Here is a 20,452-nt window from a genome sequence, read left to right as displayed (position 1 = left end):
TGACAAGTAATCATCACACTAGTGAGCCTATTTAATTATTTCTAAACATTTTTAAAGTTGCTTTAGCAGCAACCAAAGACCACAGTTTTAGGAGATAAGAAAAAGAGATGATGCTTCACATGGGTAGGTCACACATACCATGGTTCCTGACAGCCAGGACTAAAACTGAATGCAGTGAAGCAAATGAAAAGGACTTCTCTGTCTCAGCAACATCCTTATCAGCACAGATGCCAACATCCCACTCAGAACAAGGCAGAGGTGGTGCTTGGATGCATTTCTCTGATACCAGGTATCTGCTGGGGTTGCCACACTGGGAGGTGTTCCCTGTGGCACTGGTGTGGCCAGTCAGCTCCTCCGTGGGGGTGAGATCTCCTTCTCCAAACCTGTTCTTCAGGTCAGGTTTACAAAACATCTTCCCACCCCTTTGATGCTGACAACAACAGCTCCCTTGCTACCCTACCATGGCAGGTTGTGTACTTCATTTCCTGGCATAAACCTTTCAAAGCAACAAATCTTCTCTACACCTTTGGTTAGACATGAGACCAGGGCACTCATGCAGGACTTTGTAAAATGCTTTATCAACCTTCCCCAGCCCCAGCAGTGAGGTTTCAATGGGCTGTGCCCCAAAACTCCTGACAGTGATCACACACCTCCTTCCATGCATGGATGCCAATGGTGGCTGTTCATTGTGACAGTTGCTCTTCTGTGGAAAAGAGTAAGAACCAATCACTTCTGCTCTTTAAAGATAAAAACCTTTTAGCTATGCTCAAACCGCTCCATTGCCTGGGATTTCTCTTACTGCCAGAGTTTTCAATACCAGCTTTGCTCTTTATCCAGGTCATGCTGAGATCTCTTCTCCTATGCACTCACTCCTGAAGTGCTCCTAGATAATTTGCTGCAGTGAAATTTCCTGTCAAGGAACACTTACATTTTACTGCCTGATTTACTCCTCATGACTGCCTCAGAAATGGGAAGTTCTGGTTTCCTTCCTCAAGCCAGTGGTACCCTCAGACTGGCCCTGGCTGAACACCCCTACTCAGGAATTCACCTCTCCCTTTCCTAGGTATTTCTCCATACTTAGATCATTTCCCAAAATGATCTAAAACTGCCACAGACTGAAACTTCATCAACTTTGTGTTGATGAAAGCATTATATGAAATCTTGAATACATCATGATACTGATGAGATCCAGCATAATGAAAATGCAAAATTATCAGCAACATAATAATGAGAGAGTGTTCCAACACACCATGACCAGGTGCTCTTGTGGGTTTTGTTGGTTCTCATCACAGCCCATGAGATCTCTGGGCATCCACAGGCACTTGGAGCCTGCTTGTGCAGCTCTCCAGCTCAGACCTCACTAACACAGACTGGCAATGACCTACTCAGGCAGCACCTGAGCCTGCCCAAATATAAACCTGCATGAACATCAGGTTGCAAAGAGATTCAGGGACAGGCTTTTTCCAATCTGTCATCCCACACCCTCCCTTCAGGAGAGCCAGACCCACCCGCTGAATTACAAACAGCAGTCAAGAAGCACAAGGCCAAGCACTGCTGGCTCCAGCAAAAGGAAATGTAAGAACAAATGGAAAAACCCCACAGAGCACTTCAGAAGGATGTACTGCCTCCCCACCACTCATGACCCCGAGTCACTGTGGGACAGACACTGTGCAGTACAGAGCAGAAACTGGCACATCCCTAGGACACCCTGTCACTCTGGGAGTGGGATGGGGCCACAAGGCATCTTTAATCACCAGTGATCCCACACACATTGTCCACTGCCCATGAGGCACTCACTGCATTGCAGCTGGCTGCTCTCATTGACTGCTGCTCCTCGTGGCTGCTGGGCTTGGTTCAACAAACTCAGCTCCAGGCTTAAAATTATCGTTACTCAAAACTACATCCGATGTCCCAACATTTGCTTAACTTCCCATGTTAAAGCAAGCCTTCTGTAATGTGAACCCCAGGCGCTGTACCTCGCTCGTTCCCTGACAAAGCAGCTTCCAGCGTGAGTCCGCAGCGGCAGCACAGGCCCATGGATGAGCCGTGCCCAGGGGGGATCCTCTGCTGGATTCCTCTCCTCAGGCTCATCCTGCTGTAGCCAGGATCAGCGGGGTGTGAGGGGTGTGAGCTCCCATCTCCTGCCCAGCAGGGACAGGCTCAGTACAGCCGGAGGTGAGGGAGCCCATCCCTGTGCCAGGCTCCCTCGGGCCCCCGGCATTCAGTACAGCCGGAGGTGAGGGAGCCCATCCCTGTGCCAGGCTCCCTCGGGCCCCCGGCATTCAGTACAGCCGGAGGTGAGGGAGCCCATCCCTGTGCCAGGCTCCCTCGGGCCCCCGGCATTCAGTACAGCCGGAGGTGAGGGAGCCCATCCCCGTGTCAGGCTCCCTCGGGCCCCCGGCATTCAGTATAGCCGAAGGTGAGGGAGCCCATTCCTGTGCCAGGCTCCCTCGGGCCCCCGGCATTCAGTACAGCCGGAGGCGAGGGAGCCCATCCTGTGTCAGGCTCCCTCGGGCCCCCGACATTCAGTACAGCCGAAGGTGAGGGAGCCCATCCCCGTGTCAGGCTCCCTCGGGCCCCCGGCATGCAGGAGCCCCTCAGCCCGGCCCTGCACCCCGAGCTGCGGGAAGGGCTGAGGGCAGTGCCCTGACACAGCTGGGGAAACGCTGAGCACGTCAAAGCTCCGGGCAAGGAGCAGCGCCAGCCCCAAGCGTGCTGCTCTGCACCCGGAGCAGGCTACGAAAACAATAAACCAAAATTTAAAACACCAGGACAAGGGCAGGGTGTCCGTTCGGGGACGGAGCTGGAAGAGCAATCTCCAAGGCGCCAGCTGCCCTTAGCGGATCACAAGCAGCCCCGTTTGGAAGCGCGGAGCCCTCCGAGCGCTGGGATTTTCCTGCCTGCAGAGGTCAGCGCTCCCCGGAACACCCGCGGCCCGCGGCGCCGGCTCCGGGGACAAGGTCCCCGCACAGGGCTCGGGAGCCGCGGCCCAGGCAGGAGGCAGTAGCCGGACGGCTCCACGGAGGACGCCTGAGACGAGGTACGTGGGGGACTGCGCTTGCACGGAGAGAAAGGAATCGCATTTTCCTCCCGCAGGAGCACGGAAGAGGAAGCTGAGGCCGAGGCGGCCCCGGGGCCCAGCCCCGCGCTCCCCGTGACGGCTCAACGGCAGCGCCCGGTCACCCCGGCCGTGGGTGCCCGCCGCGCCGCCCCGGGGCTTTTCTCTCTGCAGCAAGACACCTTGGACTAAAGACCTGAATATCAGAAAAAGCAGGAATTAATAACACATTTGCAGTGTTTTCCAGAGTTTGTATTTCTTAAAGTAATCTGATGCTTGGAAGGGCAGCAGCCTCTTCAGAGGAAAAATCTGATTTGTTTTCTACTCACTACGGTTTTGTTTTTACTAGTGTCCTGCGACCAGTCCCACTAACATGGGGTTAGGGGTTGAGCCCCAAGGACAGAGGCAGCACAGGCAGGGCCACCAGTGCCTGTGAGCCCTGGGCCAGAAACTCCCATAAACATTAACACATAGCAGTGGGATATTGCAGCATTAACTTTTCATAGAATACTGGGGACAGACTGGGAAAAGAAAAATATTTATGTTTTAAAATATGTCACAAAACCTGCAGTTTGAGTTCCTGGAAGTGCCATAAATCTCCACTGTCTATTGCAATGAGGAGTGCCTAAATATTCACGCAACCCTTGTGCAGGTGCAACATCTTGGCCAACCTACCAAAACCATACTCGCTGTGCCAACGCCTCCATCAGGCATCCAGTGACACAGGTGCCAGTGCCAGAGGAGCCCTGTCCCTTTGCAGAGCAGCGCAGGCTCTGGTATGGCTCTGCTGGAGACCAGCAAGCATTGTCAGGGCTCAGTGCTCGGCAGCGTGAACCCCGACCTCGGCGGCGAGCGGCAGACAGCCTCCTTCAGCGTGGAGAGGCTCACGGCCCTGCTGGACGGCGGCGTGGAGCAGACACAGATACGGAGGGCAGTGGGTGAGTGACCCTTTGACAAGGCCCTGCTGGGGGCTGGCACAGGCCATGCCTGTGTCCTGCTGCTCTGCTGCTCCATTGCAGCACAGTGGGGTTTGTGCTCCTGGGCATTTGCTTATCCCCCATCTCTTTAAAAAGTGGGAGTGTGGAGCTGGAGTCTTCTCTTCATGTAAATCAATACGACTCCTCCGCAGCCACTCCTGCTGTCTGAAGCTTTTCCTCCTCCCTGCTCCCATCCCCTGTCTCTGGCAAGGCTGGTTAAACTGGAATACAAGAACTGAGGGTCAAGGATCCATGTGTGAGGGCAGTGTGTGCAGGGGCTGGTGCTGCTGTGCAGAAATGCACCTCACGTGTGAACCACAGCCAGCTCTCATCCTTGGCACGTCGGGCTCATCCAGGTGGGGAATTTCGTGCGTGGGTTGGCTCAACCAGGCTGAGCTGCTCTCAGTCATGATGGGTGTGCCAAAAAATTACTGTTGCTCAGAAGAAATAGAGGGAAAAAACTCTCACTGTTGTCTCTGTAACTGCATCCATATTATACACTTACCAGAGGAAAACAGCACAGCCACTGGGATTGCCCTCTTCACAGTGCCACTGGAGTTCAGTATAACTTTCCATATGAATAGACTCAAGGTTTTAAGGCAAAATGGACAAGGGGAGTGTTCAAACTGACACAGAAATAGTGACTATGAGTTGTTGTGTAACAGTGCAATGGGCTGGTAACATCCCGAGCAGGACACCCAGCAGGCTCCAGCCATAATCCACCCTCTGGCTAATGCAGCTCACCACAGCCTGGGCAAAATGCAGCTCACCACAGCCCTTACTGCTCTCACAGCAGTTGGAGGCCGAGGGATCCTTGGCATCTTCTGCCAGAAGTCACCTCTCCCACCCTGACCAGGGAGGATGCCTTACCCTGCAGGGTCACCATTTCCACTGAGCCACCATTTCCCTCTGCCAGGCCCACTCAGTTCCCCTTGTGCTTCCCCAAACCCACTGCTTTTCAGAGTGAGCTGTGACTAACTCTGGGAGCCAGAACTGGCAAAACAAAACCTGCCTGCAAGCACCCTGAAAATCACAGCATCAGCATCCATGAGTCCAGTCCTGCCTGCTCTCCCCAAATGTGGCTTGAGGCGCTGCCTCCACTTCCCCAGCCCCAGGAGAACCAACTGTTCTGTGTTGCTTTGCAGTGGAAGCTATCGAATCTGACCCTGTGTTTAGCAGAGAAAATCAGTATTTCCAGACCCAGAATGAGAGGTATGAAGCAGCAGTCAGGAAGGCTGTTCATCTCCAGAAAAAGATGCATGAGATGGGATGGACTGAGAATGGACCTGAATATAAGTACATTTACAGGTGATTTCATTTTTCTTTCTATGTACAACTAATTTTTTGTTAAAGAATCAGCTTTAGCAAAGGCTGTGAAAGGCTAACAGCTGACAGATTAGGTTTGGATAAAAATGTGCTGCAGGCTTTTACTTCAGCATCACACTTAGGAGAAGGGAAAATGGTGGTACATGACTGGGAACTTCTCAGAGAGCAGCACATGGGTACAGTGTGATAGATCAAGCAGTTCACAACCACAACATGAGATTTCCACTTCAACAATCTCATTACTTGTGCTGCAGCTCTCATTTCACCCCTTAGACATTTTTAAATGTAGAACCAGAATTGGAAGTGGTGCTGTTTCAGTTACATTACTGACTTCTAAATAAATTAAAGATTACATTTTGTGTATCTAGAAAACACATATTTTATTAAAGAAAAAAAAAAGGAAAAAAACCTCAGATTGTAGGTAAATGAGAATAAAGTATTTTCATAGTCCTTTCCTTTAAAAGTTTTCTTAACACTTTGTGTGGGGTTGAGCTCCACATTTCCATTGCTTGCCCCTCCTTTCCCCTTTGCTCAGTCAGTTCCTGGCAGGCTGTTGCCCAGGGCACGCTGTCTGCTTGGTGGGGTCACATTCCCAGTAGGAAGGTGCAAGTTCAGAAGTGTCACTCTGAAGGGCAATGCCTGTCCCTTACACAGCACTGCTGACACTCAGAACCAATTTTTGGCATTTCATAGACTCACAGCACAGTTAGGGTTGGAAAGGACATTTAAAGGTCATCTAGTCCATCTAGCCTTGTGCAGTGAGCAATGACATCTTCAGCTAGATCAGGTTGCTCAGAGCCCTGTTCAGCCTGACCTGGAATGTTTACAGGGAGGGGGCATCCACCAGCTCTCTGGGCAACCTGTGCCACTGTTTCACGATGATCATTGAAAATGAGCTCTTCATTATGTCTAGTCCAAATCTACCTTCTTTTAGTTTAAAACCATCACCCCTTGCCCTGTGGTAGCAGGCCCTGCTAAAAAGTTGACCCCATCATATGAAAGATGATCATTTTTTATGCTGAGCTCTTCACCACTTACAGCAAGCAGAACTAATGAAGGGGGAAATGTGCCATCAAGAGCTCTTGGACCTGATCATTATATTCCCATTAAAAAGCAGCTCTCTACTGCTCCCTCAGTACAAAAAACATCCCACCCAGGTGTGCTTTTATCAGGCCCCCTGATGCCAAAGGCTGTGTCAGGACCAGCCCTGTGCTGTCCCATTTGCTGGATGAGGAGCAGAGCTGTCTGGCAGGGCAGCTCTTGCCTGATGGAACTCCAGGTGAGCACCAAGCTCTTATGACAGAACTCTGGCTCCCAGTGCCAGGCACAGTGAATCACTCATACAATTTAAAATCCAGCTTTTCAAATCACAGTAAAGGAATATTATTTCTGGCCATGCTGCCAAGGATTCATTAAGTCATTTTCTGTTAATCAAAGCAATTTTCCTTTAACTTCTTTGTTCATATTTCCCCCCCACACTGTTTCAGCATGATTAATTCTCTCTCAGGGCCAGTATAAAAGAAAGGTCAGAGTCATTTGTTAACAACAGAAGGTATCTATGTGAAAGGAGATGCTCTCTAGAGCACTGCAGTAAAGCAATGTGCTAACAGCCACTCAGCTGCTGAGAACAGCACAGGCACTCACATGTACATGTACCTATATCTGTGAGGTGATTCAACCATGTTCTGAGGAATCCCAGGAAGAGGGATATAGTTATATTCCTCATGTTTTCTTATTATTTCTCACACACTAAAAAAGCTTAAATAAATTTCTCATTTGCACCATGGAAATCACTGTACCCAAGTTCCCAAGGGAATAGTGCTTTTTAGGATGTGTGCAGATGGTGAAGGACCAGGGGTTACTTGGATGTATTTTCATTTTTCTACAAGAAAATAACATCTGAATTCAGAACAAATCTCCATGAACCCCAGTATTGTTCACTGACAGCAAACAAACAGCAAAAAGCACAGCAACAAATCCAACATACCATGGTATTTCTCCAGAATGGGAATGGGAAGGTTCAGGAGATCCAGGTCCCAGATACCTACATGTGTAATTCAGTATAATATGCCTCACAGTAAACTGCTAGGGTTTGAGGTTTTTCAAGTAGGGTGCTGTTTTATTCTTTCTTTTTAGTTCAGCTTCAAAATCTGACTTAAATAATCAAGAAAAAAAATCCTCTGAAGTAAAATAAAAATATAAATGCTCACAGAGTGTCAGGAGCTTTGGAGCTGGGTTGTGCTTTTAGCTCAGCATCTGCTACTCAGAACAGATAATTCCTCCAAGACCAAGTGAAATGAGCAAGCGACACATATGCAAACTCTGTTATGAAAGAGACAAAAGCAGCTTGGAAGGGCACTTTTCCTGCAACACTGTGCTGATGCTGGGTGCTGGGCAAGGTATGACAAGGCAGAAATCAAAAGGCAGCAGGTGGTACTGTCTGGTGACCGCTGCAGTGCCACTGCCTCATTCATCACATGCCTGTAACTTCATCCCCTGAAAAACTGCCCTTGTGCCTTCTCTGCAGGGCACTGTCAGGAGATGTCGCGTTCCTCCTTCACCGCGTCTTCATGAGAAGCATTTCAGTGCTGGGCTCGGACAGACAGATTGCCAAGTGGATTCCTCTCGCCACCCAGCACAAGCTCATTGGGAGCTACGCCCAGACTGAACTGGGACACGGTAAGGCTGCAGGGAAAACAGCTTTTCTCTGTGACACAAGCCTGCAGCCCAGATTCCCATGGGAATTTGACCCCACACTGTCCATCCTTTCCTGGGACGGGAGTGGTTGGGTTCTTGTTCATGGTTCTCATCAGAAGGGTAACCACAAAACCCTGGTAATACCCACAGCCAGCTTCCAGGGATCCTTTGCTCTCTCCATCCCCGTGATATACCAGGAAATAGATAAATAGATAGATACTTTTTAAATTTCTTTTTTTAAAGGCACTTATCTTCAGGGTTTGGAAACAACAGCAGTCTTTGATACTGCTACTCAGGAGTTTATACTGAACACACCAAAGATCTCTGCCATGAAGTGGTGGCCTGGAGACAGTAAGTACCACACAAAATATCTTGGGTTTTGCCTCCTTCAGTTACTCCATCTGCCCTGGTTAAGTTTGTGTTTGAGGGTCCAGGTGCTAGCAGAAGACTTCAATAAAAGATACTCACATGGACAAGGAAGTAAGAGAAAGGAGGTTGTCCAAGTTCAAAGGCCACAAAGGAGCCACCATCATCTACAAAAACCTTTGTGTTGCAGGCTGAATAACTTCACTCAGGAAAGCTCTTGCCTCTGCAGGAATAAATATTCTCTTCTTTTTAAACAATACTCAGACAACCAAAAACTGCAGGGAGGTCATCAGCCTAAAGGATTCAAGTGTGAAATTCTTTGCTCCCTTCAGGAAGGTATTTCAGAGAAAATAACTGGAGTCACTGCAACAGCCACAGCATTTCCCACTCTCACGACTACATTAGCTCAAACTGTTTATTTTTTCTCATACTGTTACAAAACTGTTAATCCAAGCCTCATGGGCAGCAACAGAGGCAGAATGATGGTGCAACTTCTGAGAGCTAAGAGCAGGCTGATTGAGGTTGTGCTGACCCATACCTAAGACCCAACACATAACTAGTACTGACCTCTCTTAACTGTTTTCGTGCTGTACCTTGTCTTAAGGGAATGGGGCTGTTTTTCTTCTCACAGTGGGAAGATCAGCAACCCACACAGTGGTCTTTGCTCAGCTGTACATCCATGGGAAGTGCTATGGCATCCATCCCTTCATCGTGCAGATACGCAGCCTTCAGGACCATTCCCTCTGCCCAGGTAAATAACCCCAGACACTGCAGCACTTGTGCAGGTGCTCTGCCTATTTTGCCCTTAAATGTTTTCTAAAACACTGGGCCCAGGGTGAGTTATAATTGCCAAAATCAAGCCAAGAGAGATAGCCAAGGTGCAGTTATCATTAACCTTTTGATCCGAAGGGAAATTTAACGTTTCTTCAGCCATATCCAGACCAAGCCCTTGACATAAGCAGAAGCCTGGGCTGCTCTGAGCACCTCTGCATTAACACCTCAGTTCTGACCCCAGCCAGCACAGATCCATCTGTCAATGGATCATGGAAACAAACTACTACAAGGCATTCTAATGCCTGTTTCACCCCTCGGGCAAGATCACCCAAGCTGGGGAAGAAGCAGAGCTGACCGTGCCCTTCTTTGGAGGTCCCCATCCTGACACAAAATGGGGAGGAAAAAGTTCAAGTGGAAGTAAGCAGGCTGTGTTTTCTCCTGCTGCAGGCATAACTGCAGGAGACATCGGTCCCAAAATGAATTTTGAGCACATTGACAACGGATACCTCCTGCTGAAGAACGTGCGCGTCCCCAGGGAGAACATGCTGAGCAAGTTTTGTGAGGTACGTGTGGACTCACATCACAAACTTGCTGTCAGACTCTCATTCCACAGCCAGAGAGACAACAGGGACCTGTCTAAATTTGGGACAAAAATCTTCCTTTGAGTGTCAGCAAGTCTCTGAGGTTTTAGCAAGGGCAGAAGGTACCTGAATCCTAAATGAAAGTCGGCATCAAGAATTCCACATTCAGAAGCTGGGGATCATGGGGCAGGCAGAACCTACCTCTGCCACAAACAGTAAGAGTTTGTCTCTTCAAATGGATGTATTTCATCCATCATACATAAAAGCATTGTTTGCATTCAATGAAGGATTTTTATATCCATTTTATTCCATGCATAGCGATTACACGTCCACAACAGTACTGACCAAGGCAGCACCTGACAGCCTCTCTCTGCCCTAGGTTCGACCAGATGGCACCTATGTCAGACAGGGGTCCCAGCAGATCAATTATTTCACCATGACGACGGTGCGCGTTTCCCTCATTTCGGACGAGGTTCTGATTCCCCTCAAGAAGGCGTGCACCATCGCCATCCGTTACTCCGTGGTTCGCCGCCAGTCCAAGCTAAAGCCTGGGTAATGCCATGCATCCCGCTGGGAAGGGAACTGTACCCTGTGTTCCCCCACACCAGTTTGTATTTCTTCTCTTCGTCTTATCTTTCAGCCCATCACTGGCTGATTTCCTGGCCCAGACAGGGCATGATAAACATGCTTCCCCATTATTTACACTAACGAGCTTCAGTCAAAGTACAAGAGAATGTTTACAGTTCTTTCCAAGATAAGTTTCATACTTTGAATAGGTCAGTGGCTCACACAGGCAACTTACTCTTTTGTAACTGGCCTTCCCCTGTAATCCCCTAACTGAGCAGAATCCAGACAAAGTGGACAAGTTGCTGAATTCTTATTCCATAGTGCCCTGCTAATGAATGTGACATTAAAATACCTTCCAACATCCAGAAATCTAATATCCAAACTTTAAGCACTGAATTGTATTCAGTGTTGAATCCCCATTATTTTTAAAGAAATAAGTTAATTTGAATGCATTACAAAGATTTCCATTTAAATATCCTTTCAAAAGCAGAAAGATCCTCGTGAAAAAACATGGTTAGGTTCAAACACAAACCAAACAGAAGAGCACAGCAGCTGAACTATTGTAATGTCCAGTTCCATTGACAGAAGTCCTAAATGTACCAACCACAGAAGTGATAAAGAACATCCAAAAACAGCTCAGAAAACTTTAAATAATTCAGACTCAAATATTTTCAGGGAAACATTTCTATGCACAGGGCCACAAAGATTCCATTTAAAAAGCCAAAGTTTATTAGGGTGCAGTGCCACTGCCTTTTCTGGAGCACCTAACAACTTGCTGTCCTTGAAGGCCTCACTCTCATCCTCTCCTGCAGTCCCTGTTCCCCTCTGCACTGACTGACCACACAGAGCTTTTTCTACACTGTTAGGCTTTTTTCTCCAACAACTCTGGGTTGTTTCTCCAACAACTCTGCAAGCTGGACAGATTTGCTGCCACACTGTCAGCTCAGTCTTGTGCACACACTGCTTCTTGGTAATGAAAAATGCCATTTTCATTCTGCAGCAGGTAAAGTAACCGTAGCTATGCCCATGTCCATACTTTCCCTGCTTCATCAGCTATCTTCCAACAGGGAACAAGAAGCAAAAATCCTTGACTACCAGACTCAGCAAGAGAAACTGCTGCCCCAGCTGGCAGCTGCCTATGCCTTTCATTTCACCAATGACTACCTGCAGGAGCTATTCGACAGGGGGTACAGAGAGATCCAGAAGAAGAACTTTGACATGCTGCCAGAGGTGAGCTGCAGCAGGATTAACTCATACAGAACTTCTGTTCCCTAAATGTTAAAGTGTTTTAGCAAATTGGACAAGTATTCCTCTCACCACTAGAGAACTGGAGAAAGGGGAAGCACTAATTGCTCCAATGACGTGTCCCAGATCTGCAACCAGTCAGCAACAGCATTCACTGTACCACCCCAAACTTTTTGTTTTGGGAACCATTGCAGAGTGAAAAGTCCTTGAAAAGCATGTCCAGAACCTCGTTCCAAGTAGCTGGTGGCACAAAGTGTTATTACACAACTTCAGCTCCAGTGCGCACGCACGAACATCTGAGCCAAAACCAAAAATGGGACTTTTTAAACAGAACAGAATATTTTGCAATTAGGTGCTTGAAATGAAAACACACTCTGAACAAAGGTGGCCAAAGCCAGAACTGGCTGAGAGAAACCCAAAAATGCATAAACTGACTACAGTGTGCCCAGCAGGAGCATGTACAGCATCCCAGAGAGACACCAAAGGTCAGGCTCAGGGAACTGGGTGCTGCCAGCATTCAAAGGGGAACCTGACAGGGATTTCATACCCAGATACTGCACAAAATTTAAAAAGGGAACTTACTCTGAGGATTCCATTGGTAATACTCTGGTTTTTTTCTCTCTTTTTTTTTAACAGCTCCATGCATTATCTTCAGGTTTTAAAGCCATGATCACTCAGCACTGCACGGCAGGAGTGGAGATCTGTCTCCGGGCCTGTGGGGGCCATGGCTACTCCCTGCTGAGTGGACTGCCTTCCTTGTATACCAAAATACTTGCCTCTTGTATTTATGAAGGGGAAAACACCATTTTGCTCCTGCAAACTGCCAGGTAACAATTCAAATGTGTTCATCTAAAAGCCTGCCCCCTCATTTATTCAGCCTTTACCACTTCTTCTCCAAAACCAGTAAAACCAGCTACTCCTTTCTCACAGCACCATCTAAAAATACAGCTCAGGATATAAACTATTCATGCCTTCAGTCTAACAAGCATGGAAGTGTGTGGGAACTGGATTATCTCTTCTATTTTTGGTTTGGGGACGTATGCAGGTGCTGTTCTGCATAACCTCATTTTCCTCTTTGCCTGGTAGCACAGGAAAGTATTGCTGTCAAAGCTTTGTGGGTAATTTTTTAAGCAACCAATGTGACCATGGTGCCATGTAATGCAATATTGGTAAAGTGGGGTCATTCAGAGAAAGCAAAGTTGTTGGATACTGAAAGTGGCTGAGTCATGCCCCAAGAACATCACTTTCCTTGAAACATGCAGACCTCATGATTATCAAGAGTAGATGAAATACTGGGTAAAGAAACTACAGCTGCTTGAACTTTTAATAATGTATGTTTTTACTAGAAGGAGAAAACCAGGGCACCTCCAAGGGTCAGAGCCACCACATAGCTCCATGTTGCCATGCAGACATTTCTGCACTCATTACTGCTTTTTGCAAGATCAACAGCAAAGTCAAGAGAAATGCTGTAACCTTTTAATTCCAGACCTGGCCAGTCTAGCTCATAGCAGAGGTACCAAAAAACTAAGGGAGTGGGGAATGCTCCTTGTAAACTCTCTGCATGGGTCTCATGTGTTAACATAATGTGACTCTGTGTTGGGGATCACAGAGGGTAAGACCAAATCACCATAAAAACTCCAGAGCACTGAGACTCAGGTTGCAAAGTTGATACTGTATCTAATCACTACACTGCTGAGACTGCCAATAGGCACAGCAAGTTTCTGCTGAAAAAATTATCATTATGGATTGCTGTAGTATTTAATAAGGCAGACAGCCCCCCCCTGAGACCCACCACAGATCAGGTTACTGTGAGTAACATACAAAACAAAAGGTCATTACTTGTTCAAGTCCATTCTGGGCCACTGCTGGGATGGGTCACACCTTGCTGCTCCTCACCTGAGCCCACTTTACTTTTTGCATATCTGTTTGCTGCAAGGAGATCATCACCATACCCTGCTCTGACTGTTACCCTCTTCCCAGGTTCCTGATTAAGTGCTTCATGGCAGCCAGTGCTGGCCAGCCTGTGCCACCATCTGTCACTTATCTGGCTGCAGTGAAACATGGGAAGTGTCCAGCCAAGAACAAGTTGGATTTTCTCAGTCCAGATATTTACACTGAGGCCTATCAACACGTGGCAGTCAGGTCAGTACAGAGGATGGGAGACAGAATTTCTCTCTTTGACATCAGAAATGTGTTAAGAGCTCTGCTTCTTCCTTGCTGAAAAGGGAGGTAAAATAAAACAAGTTAAACTAGGATTGGTACCATCTGTTCCTGAAAAAGAAAAGGAAGGCTGCACAGGGTGAACAGCCATGTCAGATGTTCAGTATGAAGCTTTCACACTCAGAAGTTTTTAAGCCATGTGCTACAAACAACTACCTTTCACAGAGTTGGTGGCACTATTAAAGTAAATCCCAGACCACATCACTGAGTTGCCATCCAGTAAAATCTTTACTGGACCCTGAGCAATTCTATTAAAATCTTAACATTTCACATACCTGAGAAAGTGATGTTTGTTTTCAGTTTACACCACAGCAAGAACAGAGCCTCTCATTCTGTCTGTAGCCTTTTAACTACACACATTCAGCAACTCAACATAAATAAAAATTATATCATGAGTGGTCTCAGAATTATGTACACAATTATGGGCTGTATAGGTGCCACCTCTGAAAATCAGGGGAAAAGACAACCCTGCTGTCATTGAAACCAGTATAAAAACCAGTGTAAAAACAGCCACTCTTCAAAAAGCTTCCTCAATGAGAACAGGATTTGAATTCCTGTGTAGAAAAGGAGAAACACAATGTGACAGCAGTCCAGTATTACTGTTTGTTTTGCAAAGTCTCCTTACACACACATAACCCAAGAAAGGCTCAGCCAAACCCCTGGTAAACTACCCTGGAAGCTGAGAAGGCAGAAATCCTTCAGGACCAGGGTGGTCTGGGTTCTTCCCACAATTTATACTTAGGTTTTGCATAATCTAAGTTCACTCATACTGAGTGTAGGTAACTCCAGATGTCAGAAATGCCAGTTTGCACTTCAGTCACACATAACTCCCAAGTGCAAATTCATGCATGTGGGATGCACATACAAGATGCTTTGTGCTTTTTCAATTTTCCAGGCTCACAAGCAGCACAGCAGCAAAACTACAGGACTTGATCCAGTCTGGAGTCAAAAAGCATGATGCATGGAACCAGTGCACAGTGCAGCTGGTGCAGGCTGCAAAGGTTAGCAACATTTATCTGCTTATCTGATGTTTGTCTTTATGAAACAATATGCAGCAGAAATGGCATGATTAGCTTAAAGCCTCAGGGCTGTTTATTGTTTCCTGTTGGCATCTAAGAGACACCACAAACACTGTCACTGTGGTCTGCATGGTGGAAAAGTTGTATTAAGAAGCAATTCCTTATCTGAAAAATTTGCTGTCTGTATAGGCCAGATAGAAAAAGACTAGGAGAAATGAAAGGGGGAAAAAATACATTCACAGTTATGCTGCCACTACTGGCAGAATCAGACCTCCCATGTCCTGGACCAAAACCCCACCATCTCCAGCCAACACTCATCTTTTTATAAGAATCCAGCATTTATGGTGCCCAGAGGAGTCTTCCTAAAGCCACTCCACTGAAAGCTGGTGGAGTCACAGCAAGGATGAAACATGCCTGGAACTTCTTCCATCTGCTGGAAAGACAACTGCAGGGAATAGAGTGAAAACCAGTGATAAGTGCAATGTTAACTACTGCTGAAAGATAAATCAAATTTATAAGAGATGCTTTCAGCTGAAGTAGCATTGGGACAGCAGCATTTGTTCCCTAAAACAAGGGTGAATTAATACAGAATTAAGCAGAAAAGAGGGGAGAAAAGCCCTAAATATTAACGAAAACTAAATCTGTTGATAGTGCTGTATCTCCAAAACCAAAATTCTTTTAATATGCAATTAAGTGCAATTCCACTACAGTTATGGTGAAGGCCTTCCCTTCCCTTCCCCAACTTACTTTAACATCATTAACTATTTCTGAAGAGCCTAACATAAGCAGATGGCTGGCTGTGGTATCATCAGTGCTGCTGGTAGTCTCTTCAGAAAATGGAATCTGGGCCCCCAAAGACTCTTAAGTATTTCAGGGACAGGAAAAGTCTCCAAACCTCTTGAATTTTCCCCATAACTTTAAAATTTTGATGTACTGCTGCTTTCTTGGGGCAGTTCTGTATTTACTTCTTATTCCATACCTTCCCTGGAGATTCACCCACACATCTGGCATGGCAGCTCTCTGAACTGACACCTGCCAGCTCTCAGCTGAGTTGCTCAGACACTGGGCAGTCTCCACCCAGGTTAATTGCTTGAGTGAATTGCTTGGGTGCCCACTCAGGGCCACTCAGCTTCTCAGGCAGGTTCTGCACTCCACACTGGCCTCCCCCTCTGCTGCTTCACCATGGCTGCAGGAAAGGCTGCAGTGCAGGTGTGCCATGCTTACACCTGCAGCTGGAAGGGAACTGAGCAGTGGGGGAGTGAACCCACACAGATCCCAGCACCAGCAACCATCCCCAGCAGTGTCAGTGTAGCCAGAGTCAGCCTAATTAATGCATCTCTCCACCTCTGCTAATATTCTGTTGTGGGTCAGACATTCTACTGGTGTGTGACCCCAAAATTACACAAAAGTGGGAGGTAAATTTGGTTGTTCTTCTGTGACAATGGTGTTTCCAGAGCTGAAGCCTTGTAGACACTGATCCCAAAGTACCATGAGCCCAAGGCTTTCAACAGAAGTTTTCTCCTGTTGATGTACAACCAACATTCACTTACAACACAAGCACATTCCAATGTGTTTCCTTCACATAAACTCTTTGGGATATTGATCAGAACTATTTAGAATAAATATCATCATGATTTCTGAAGCAGTTTTCTGGAGTTTACAAATACCATGGTGTTGACTGTTTACACATTCTGTCTTCTGCTGTCGCTGTAAGCCATGAATGTGAAAGGCCTGGTCACCCAGCAAACAAAGGATACAGACTGGAGAAGTGCCAGGGAAATGAAAAGGTTTTATATTCTTTGCAAGAACATTTGAGTCATTTGGCCTACTAAAGTGTTTGAGGTGCATTCACTGTTGATTGCATTTGTTTTCCAGGCTCACTGCCACTACATTGCAGTGAAAAACTTTGCAGAAACTGTGGAAAAACTCGAGACCAAGGCTGGCATCCAGAAGATTATGAAACATCTCTGTGACCTCTTTGCACTACATGGGATCTTCTCAAACACAGGGGCCTTCCTGCATGATGGATACACATCTGGAGCTCAAATGGACATGGTCACAGCAGCCTACCTGGACCTCCTGGCTGTCATTCGGTGAGCTGCTTTGGCAGGACACACACAGCTCTCCAGTTTATCCCTGGGCTAGATATAAAAGGGTGCTGCTGTACCTATGGCAACATCTCCACAGTCAATTCATCTCATTCAGTGTTTATTTCCAGTGCCTGGCAGTACTAGAAATTGATTGAAACATCTACTCAGAGCTTGTTTTCGTGGCAAAACAGACCCCAGTGTCCTCTGCAATCTCTAAAGTTCTGTAACATAAAGTCTTAAATTATAAATGAAGAAGTCATGAACACTTTCTACCATCTGCAGTGGAGTGAAAGCAGGAAAATATGTAGTCAGAGCACACTGGCAGGAGGCAGCCACAGCAACCCATCACACATTGCAAAATCTGCTCAAGCCACAGCTAATACAGCCTCCTCTGTTGCCATGGCTGAGCTGCAACTGGTACCCAAACAATCCTGCCTACAGCTACTTCAGATGCATCTGCTCTACTCCATTTATTACCAACTCTGTGAATTCTGAGTTAAGGTTTTCACTTACCACAACACTCACAGAGGCTTTTTGACAAAGGGTTCAGCTGTTTGTTTAGAACATAGTAACTTATGGTGCAGAGGAGTTGCTACTGTATCTAAAATTCTACCTAAACCACCTGGAGAGAAACAAGAACACTCTATAAGCAAGGGCTGAACAGGGCTGAGCCAAACAGCAAGGGGTTTCAGAACTGATAACAGAATCTGAATTAATTGGTAAGTTTATCGTACCACTTTCAGAAGCCTAACATGTTGTCTTTGGAATTCATTGCAATTTCTGTGTTAGTCCATGCCTTGTTAACAGGACTCAAGAATGGAGTATTTACATATTTACAGTTAGTAAAAAGGATATAACCACTCTTCCTGGTCTGTAGCAAAAACCCAGCCTTTCCCAAACCCTCAGACAGCTCTTCCCCAAAAGGAACTGGAAGATAGAAATGGTGACATTTCAGTAAACCACTTTGCATCCCAGTACCTCAAGTGTGAGGTACAGCCAGCACAACTTTCTACACCCAGGATGATGGAGGGATGAGGAAAAAGAAACCATTGCCTGCTTAGGAGATGCTGCCTGTGCTCTGGCTCTCCATGCTGTCACACTGGCCCCTGGAAGTAGATGGGCCCTTGGATGGGTCAGGGTTGTTTTGCTGTTACAGATATGAATAGAAGAGCTCAGCACCTCATGATGAGATAGTGGAAATACTGAAAGGTGGATGAAGGTTGAAGATCAGCAAAGCAACTTCACATCAACCTAGTAGGAACCTTACTCCATTTTATAAGACACACATACAGCATAAGAAAAATGAAAGAAAGACAAAAATCAAAAGAACTGGTAGAGACTACTGAGAAAAAATCTTTAAGTGAGTCCTGAATTAGGAATGGAGCCAGGGTGAAAACCCTGCAAATACCCATTCAGCAGTGCAGACAACTCAGGGCATTAGTAGAACATCACAGAATCACAAAATTATTAGGGTTGAAAGGGACCTCTGGAGATCATGTAGTCCAATCTCCCTGCCAAGGCAGGGTCACCTAGAGATGTCTCTGAGGAATCCCAACAAACAGGATTTCCACCCCCCTGGTAAAGACAAGGAGGAAAACTGGCACAAGCTTTCCACGAGACACCTGGAAACTGCCAAGTTTATCTTTGATTTATTTTCCCATCTTGCAAAGCAGCAGCCTGTCAGTAACAGGAATGTCACTCCTGTGCTCTGTAGGAAGGATGCTGTGCCATTGGTGGATGCTTTTGACTTCACAGACCAGAGCCTGAACTCTGCTCTGGGCAGCTACGACGGGCAGGTTTACCAGCGCCTCTACGAGTGGGCTCAGAAATCACCCACCAACCAGGTAGGGATCAACTACAGCTGGGCAACCTCCACAGCAGCCAGGGCAGAAACTGCTTCTCTTCTAACAAAAGCAATACAGATAAGAGACAAGAGCTTTTAATTCCTCTTTGTATCACATTGTACAGAATAAGCTAAAATAAAAGTCTGTTTACATATTATGGAACAGCAGTAAATGCAGGGTATTTTCTATACACTAATGCTTTCTACTAGTGCAAAACTTGGGGTTTTAAATATGTTTAACCAGAAAGAGTATAAGTGTTAAAAAAGGCAATTTGATTCTTCATGGTCTTTAGCACTTTCCTTTCTCAATTCATCCATACTGTGGAGCAATGTAAAAATTTTGTGTGATGTAAATATGTATTGCTGTGTTTGAAAACTCATTTGGCCTTGAGTGAGATTTTTACTGTGGTAATGGGTATCCCCTTGAAATTCCACAGTTGAACACAAAATTTGCCTTCAGCAAACATTCAAGTCCAAGCATATTTTCTGAGGTTAAATAGTATGCTGTCCCCTTTGGGAGGAGTGTGGTGTGCTGGTTATGAAGGACAGCACATATTATAGGGAAAAAGATCTTGGACATAGTTGAAGCAGCTGCTGGTTTGTTGGTTGTTTTTTAAGTAGTGCAGCTTTATGTATTTCAGAGATTGTTCTTAAGAAAAAAAAACCAGCCTTTTCCTTCTTAATTGCCATTAATTTCCTTCCACATTCTCTTCCTGAACAGATGAGCCCAGCCTACGAGAGGTATTTGAAGCCACTTCTGCACAACACGCTATCGAAATTATGAAGAACATGTTCAAAGTGAAGGGGACACATTTCCTCCTGTTCTTTGTGCAGCAGTACATTTATGAAGCATCAGTAATGACTAATCAGAATTAATAATCAGTTGCTTACTTGCAGTTACAACAAGTATGAAAGATTCTCAGCCAGCCATTTGCAATTAGACAGATGCCGACAGCGCTGAGTGGTACCTGCTGCTGTGAGACAATCTAGTCAGGAATGGTCCAGGGTTCACTGTTTTCTATCCTGAAGTGTCTTGACAGCATCAAAATTCTCATTTGACTTTCTTATTCTCTTTCTAAATCCACTATGTGATGACTGAGGCAAAAACAAAAGCAACACCACACTGTGAACCCTCTCTCAGTGTGTTGTATCTATATAGTGCCTTCAGAAAACCCAAACCAACCAACTTTACTGAAAAATCCATGGTGAAATCATGATTGTTTGTTTTTAGGAACAAGTTGTTCTCTTTGATCAGAAACTATATTAGAAAATGCATCTGTTTTGACAATTAAAATAGCTCTTGATTTGCTCAGTACTGGAATATTCCTGCCTAATGAAGATGCAGACAAAGCTGATGTCAGCTCCAGTCTGCAGAATTTACCTTCCCATTAATAGAGCTGCTCATTTCTATAAATCTTGAGCTCCAATAAAGTGTATTATTTGGAATACTGCTTCTCTAATTATTATACTTCATAATTATGGAAAGGGCAAGCTGATCCAGGCCAGTCATTAATTTGCTCATAAATTAAGTGTTGCAAAGAACATCTTGTGATTATAATTCAATGCCAGTTAACACAAATATTTCTTACCACGTGTTGCAAGAAAGAAACAACTTTTCCTGAGCTTCATCAGTTCTGCTTTTCTTCCCTCCTGAGCAAGAATAAAGCTCTCACTGCTGCCTCTTATTAC

General features: G+C 46.0%; 1 protein-coding gene across 1 annotated transcript; it reads left to right on the top strand.

Moving 5' to 3' along the window:
* Nucleotides 1-2,654: 2,654 nt before the first annotated feature.
* ACOX2 (acyl-CoA oxidase 2) lies at nucleotides 2,655-20,209 on the top strand. The gene is made up of 15 exons (XM_054639998.2): nucleotides 2,655-3,040; nucleotides 3,711-3,996; nucleotides 5,181-5,343; nucleotides 7,889-8,040; nucleotides 8,302-8,409; nucleotides 9,056-9,175; nucleotides 9,646-9,761; nucleotides 10,159-10,331; nucleotides 11,414-11,576; nucleotides 12,228-12,418; nucleotides 13,572-13,733; nucleotides 14,707-14,812; nucleotides 16,706-16,923; nucleotides 18,635-18,764; nucleotides 19,485-20,209. The coding sequence occupies exons 2-15, from the start codon at nucleotides 3,837-3,839 to the stop codon at nucleotides 19,545-19,547; spliced, it is 2,025 nt and encodes a 674-aa protein (XP_054495973.2). The 5' UTR covers nucleotides 2,655-3,040; nucleotides 3,711-3,836; the 3' UTR covers nucleotides 19,548-20,209.
* Nucleotides 20,210-20,452: the final 243 nt, after the last annotated feature.

The sequence above is a fragment of the Agelaius phoeniceus genome, chromosome 11, assembly GCF_051311805.1.
Source record: "Agelaius phoeniceus isolate bAgePho1 chromosome 11, bAgePho1.hap1, whole genome shotgun sequence".
NCBI classification, from domain to species: domain Eukaryota; kingdom Metazoa; phylum Chordata; class Aves; order Passeriformes; family Icteridae; genus Agelaius; species Agelaius phoeniceus.
Note: the sequence above shows the minus strand (reverse complement) of the source record. Positions and strands in the feature narration are given on the sequence as shown.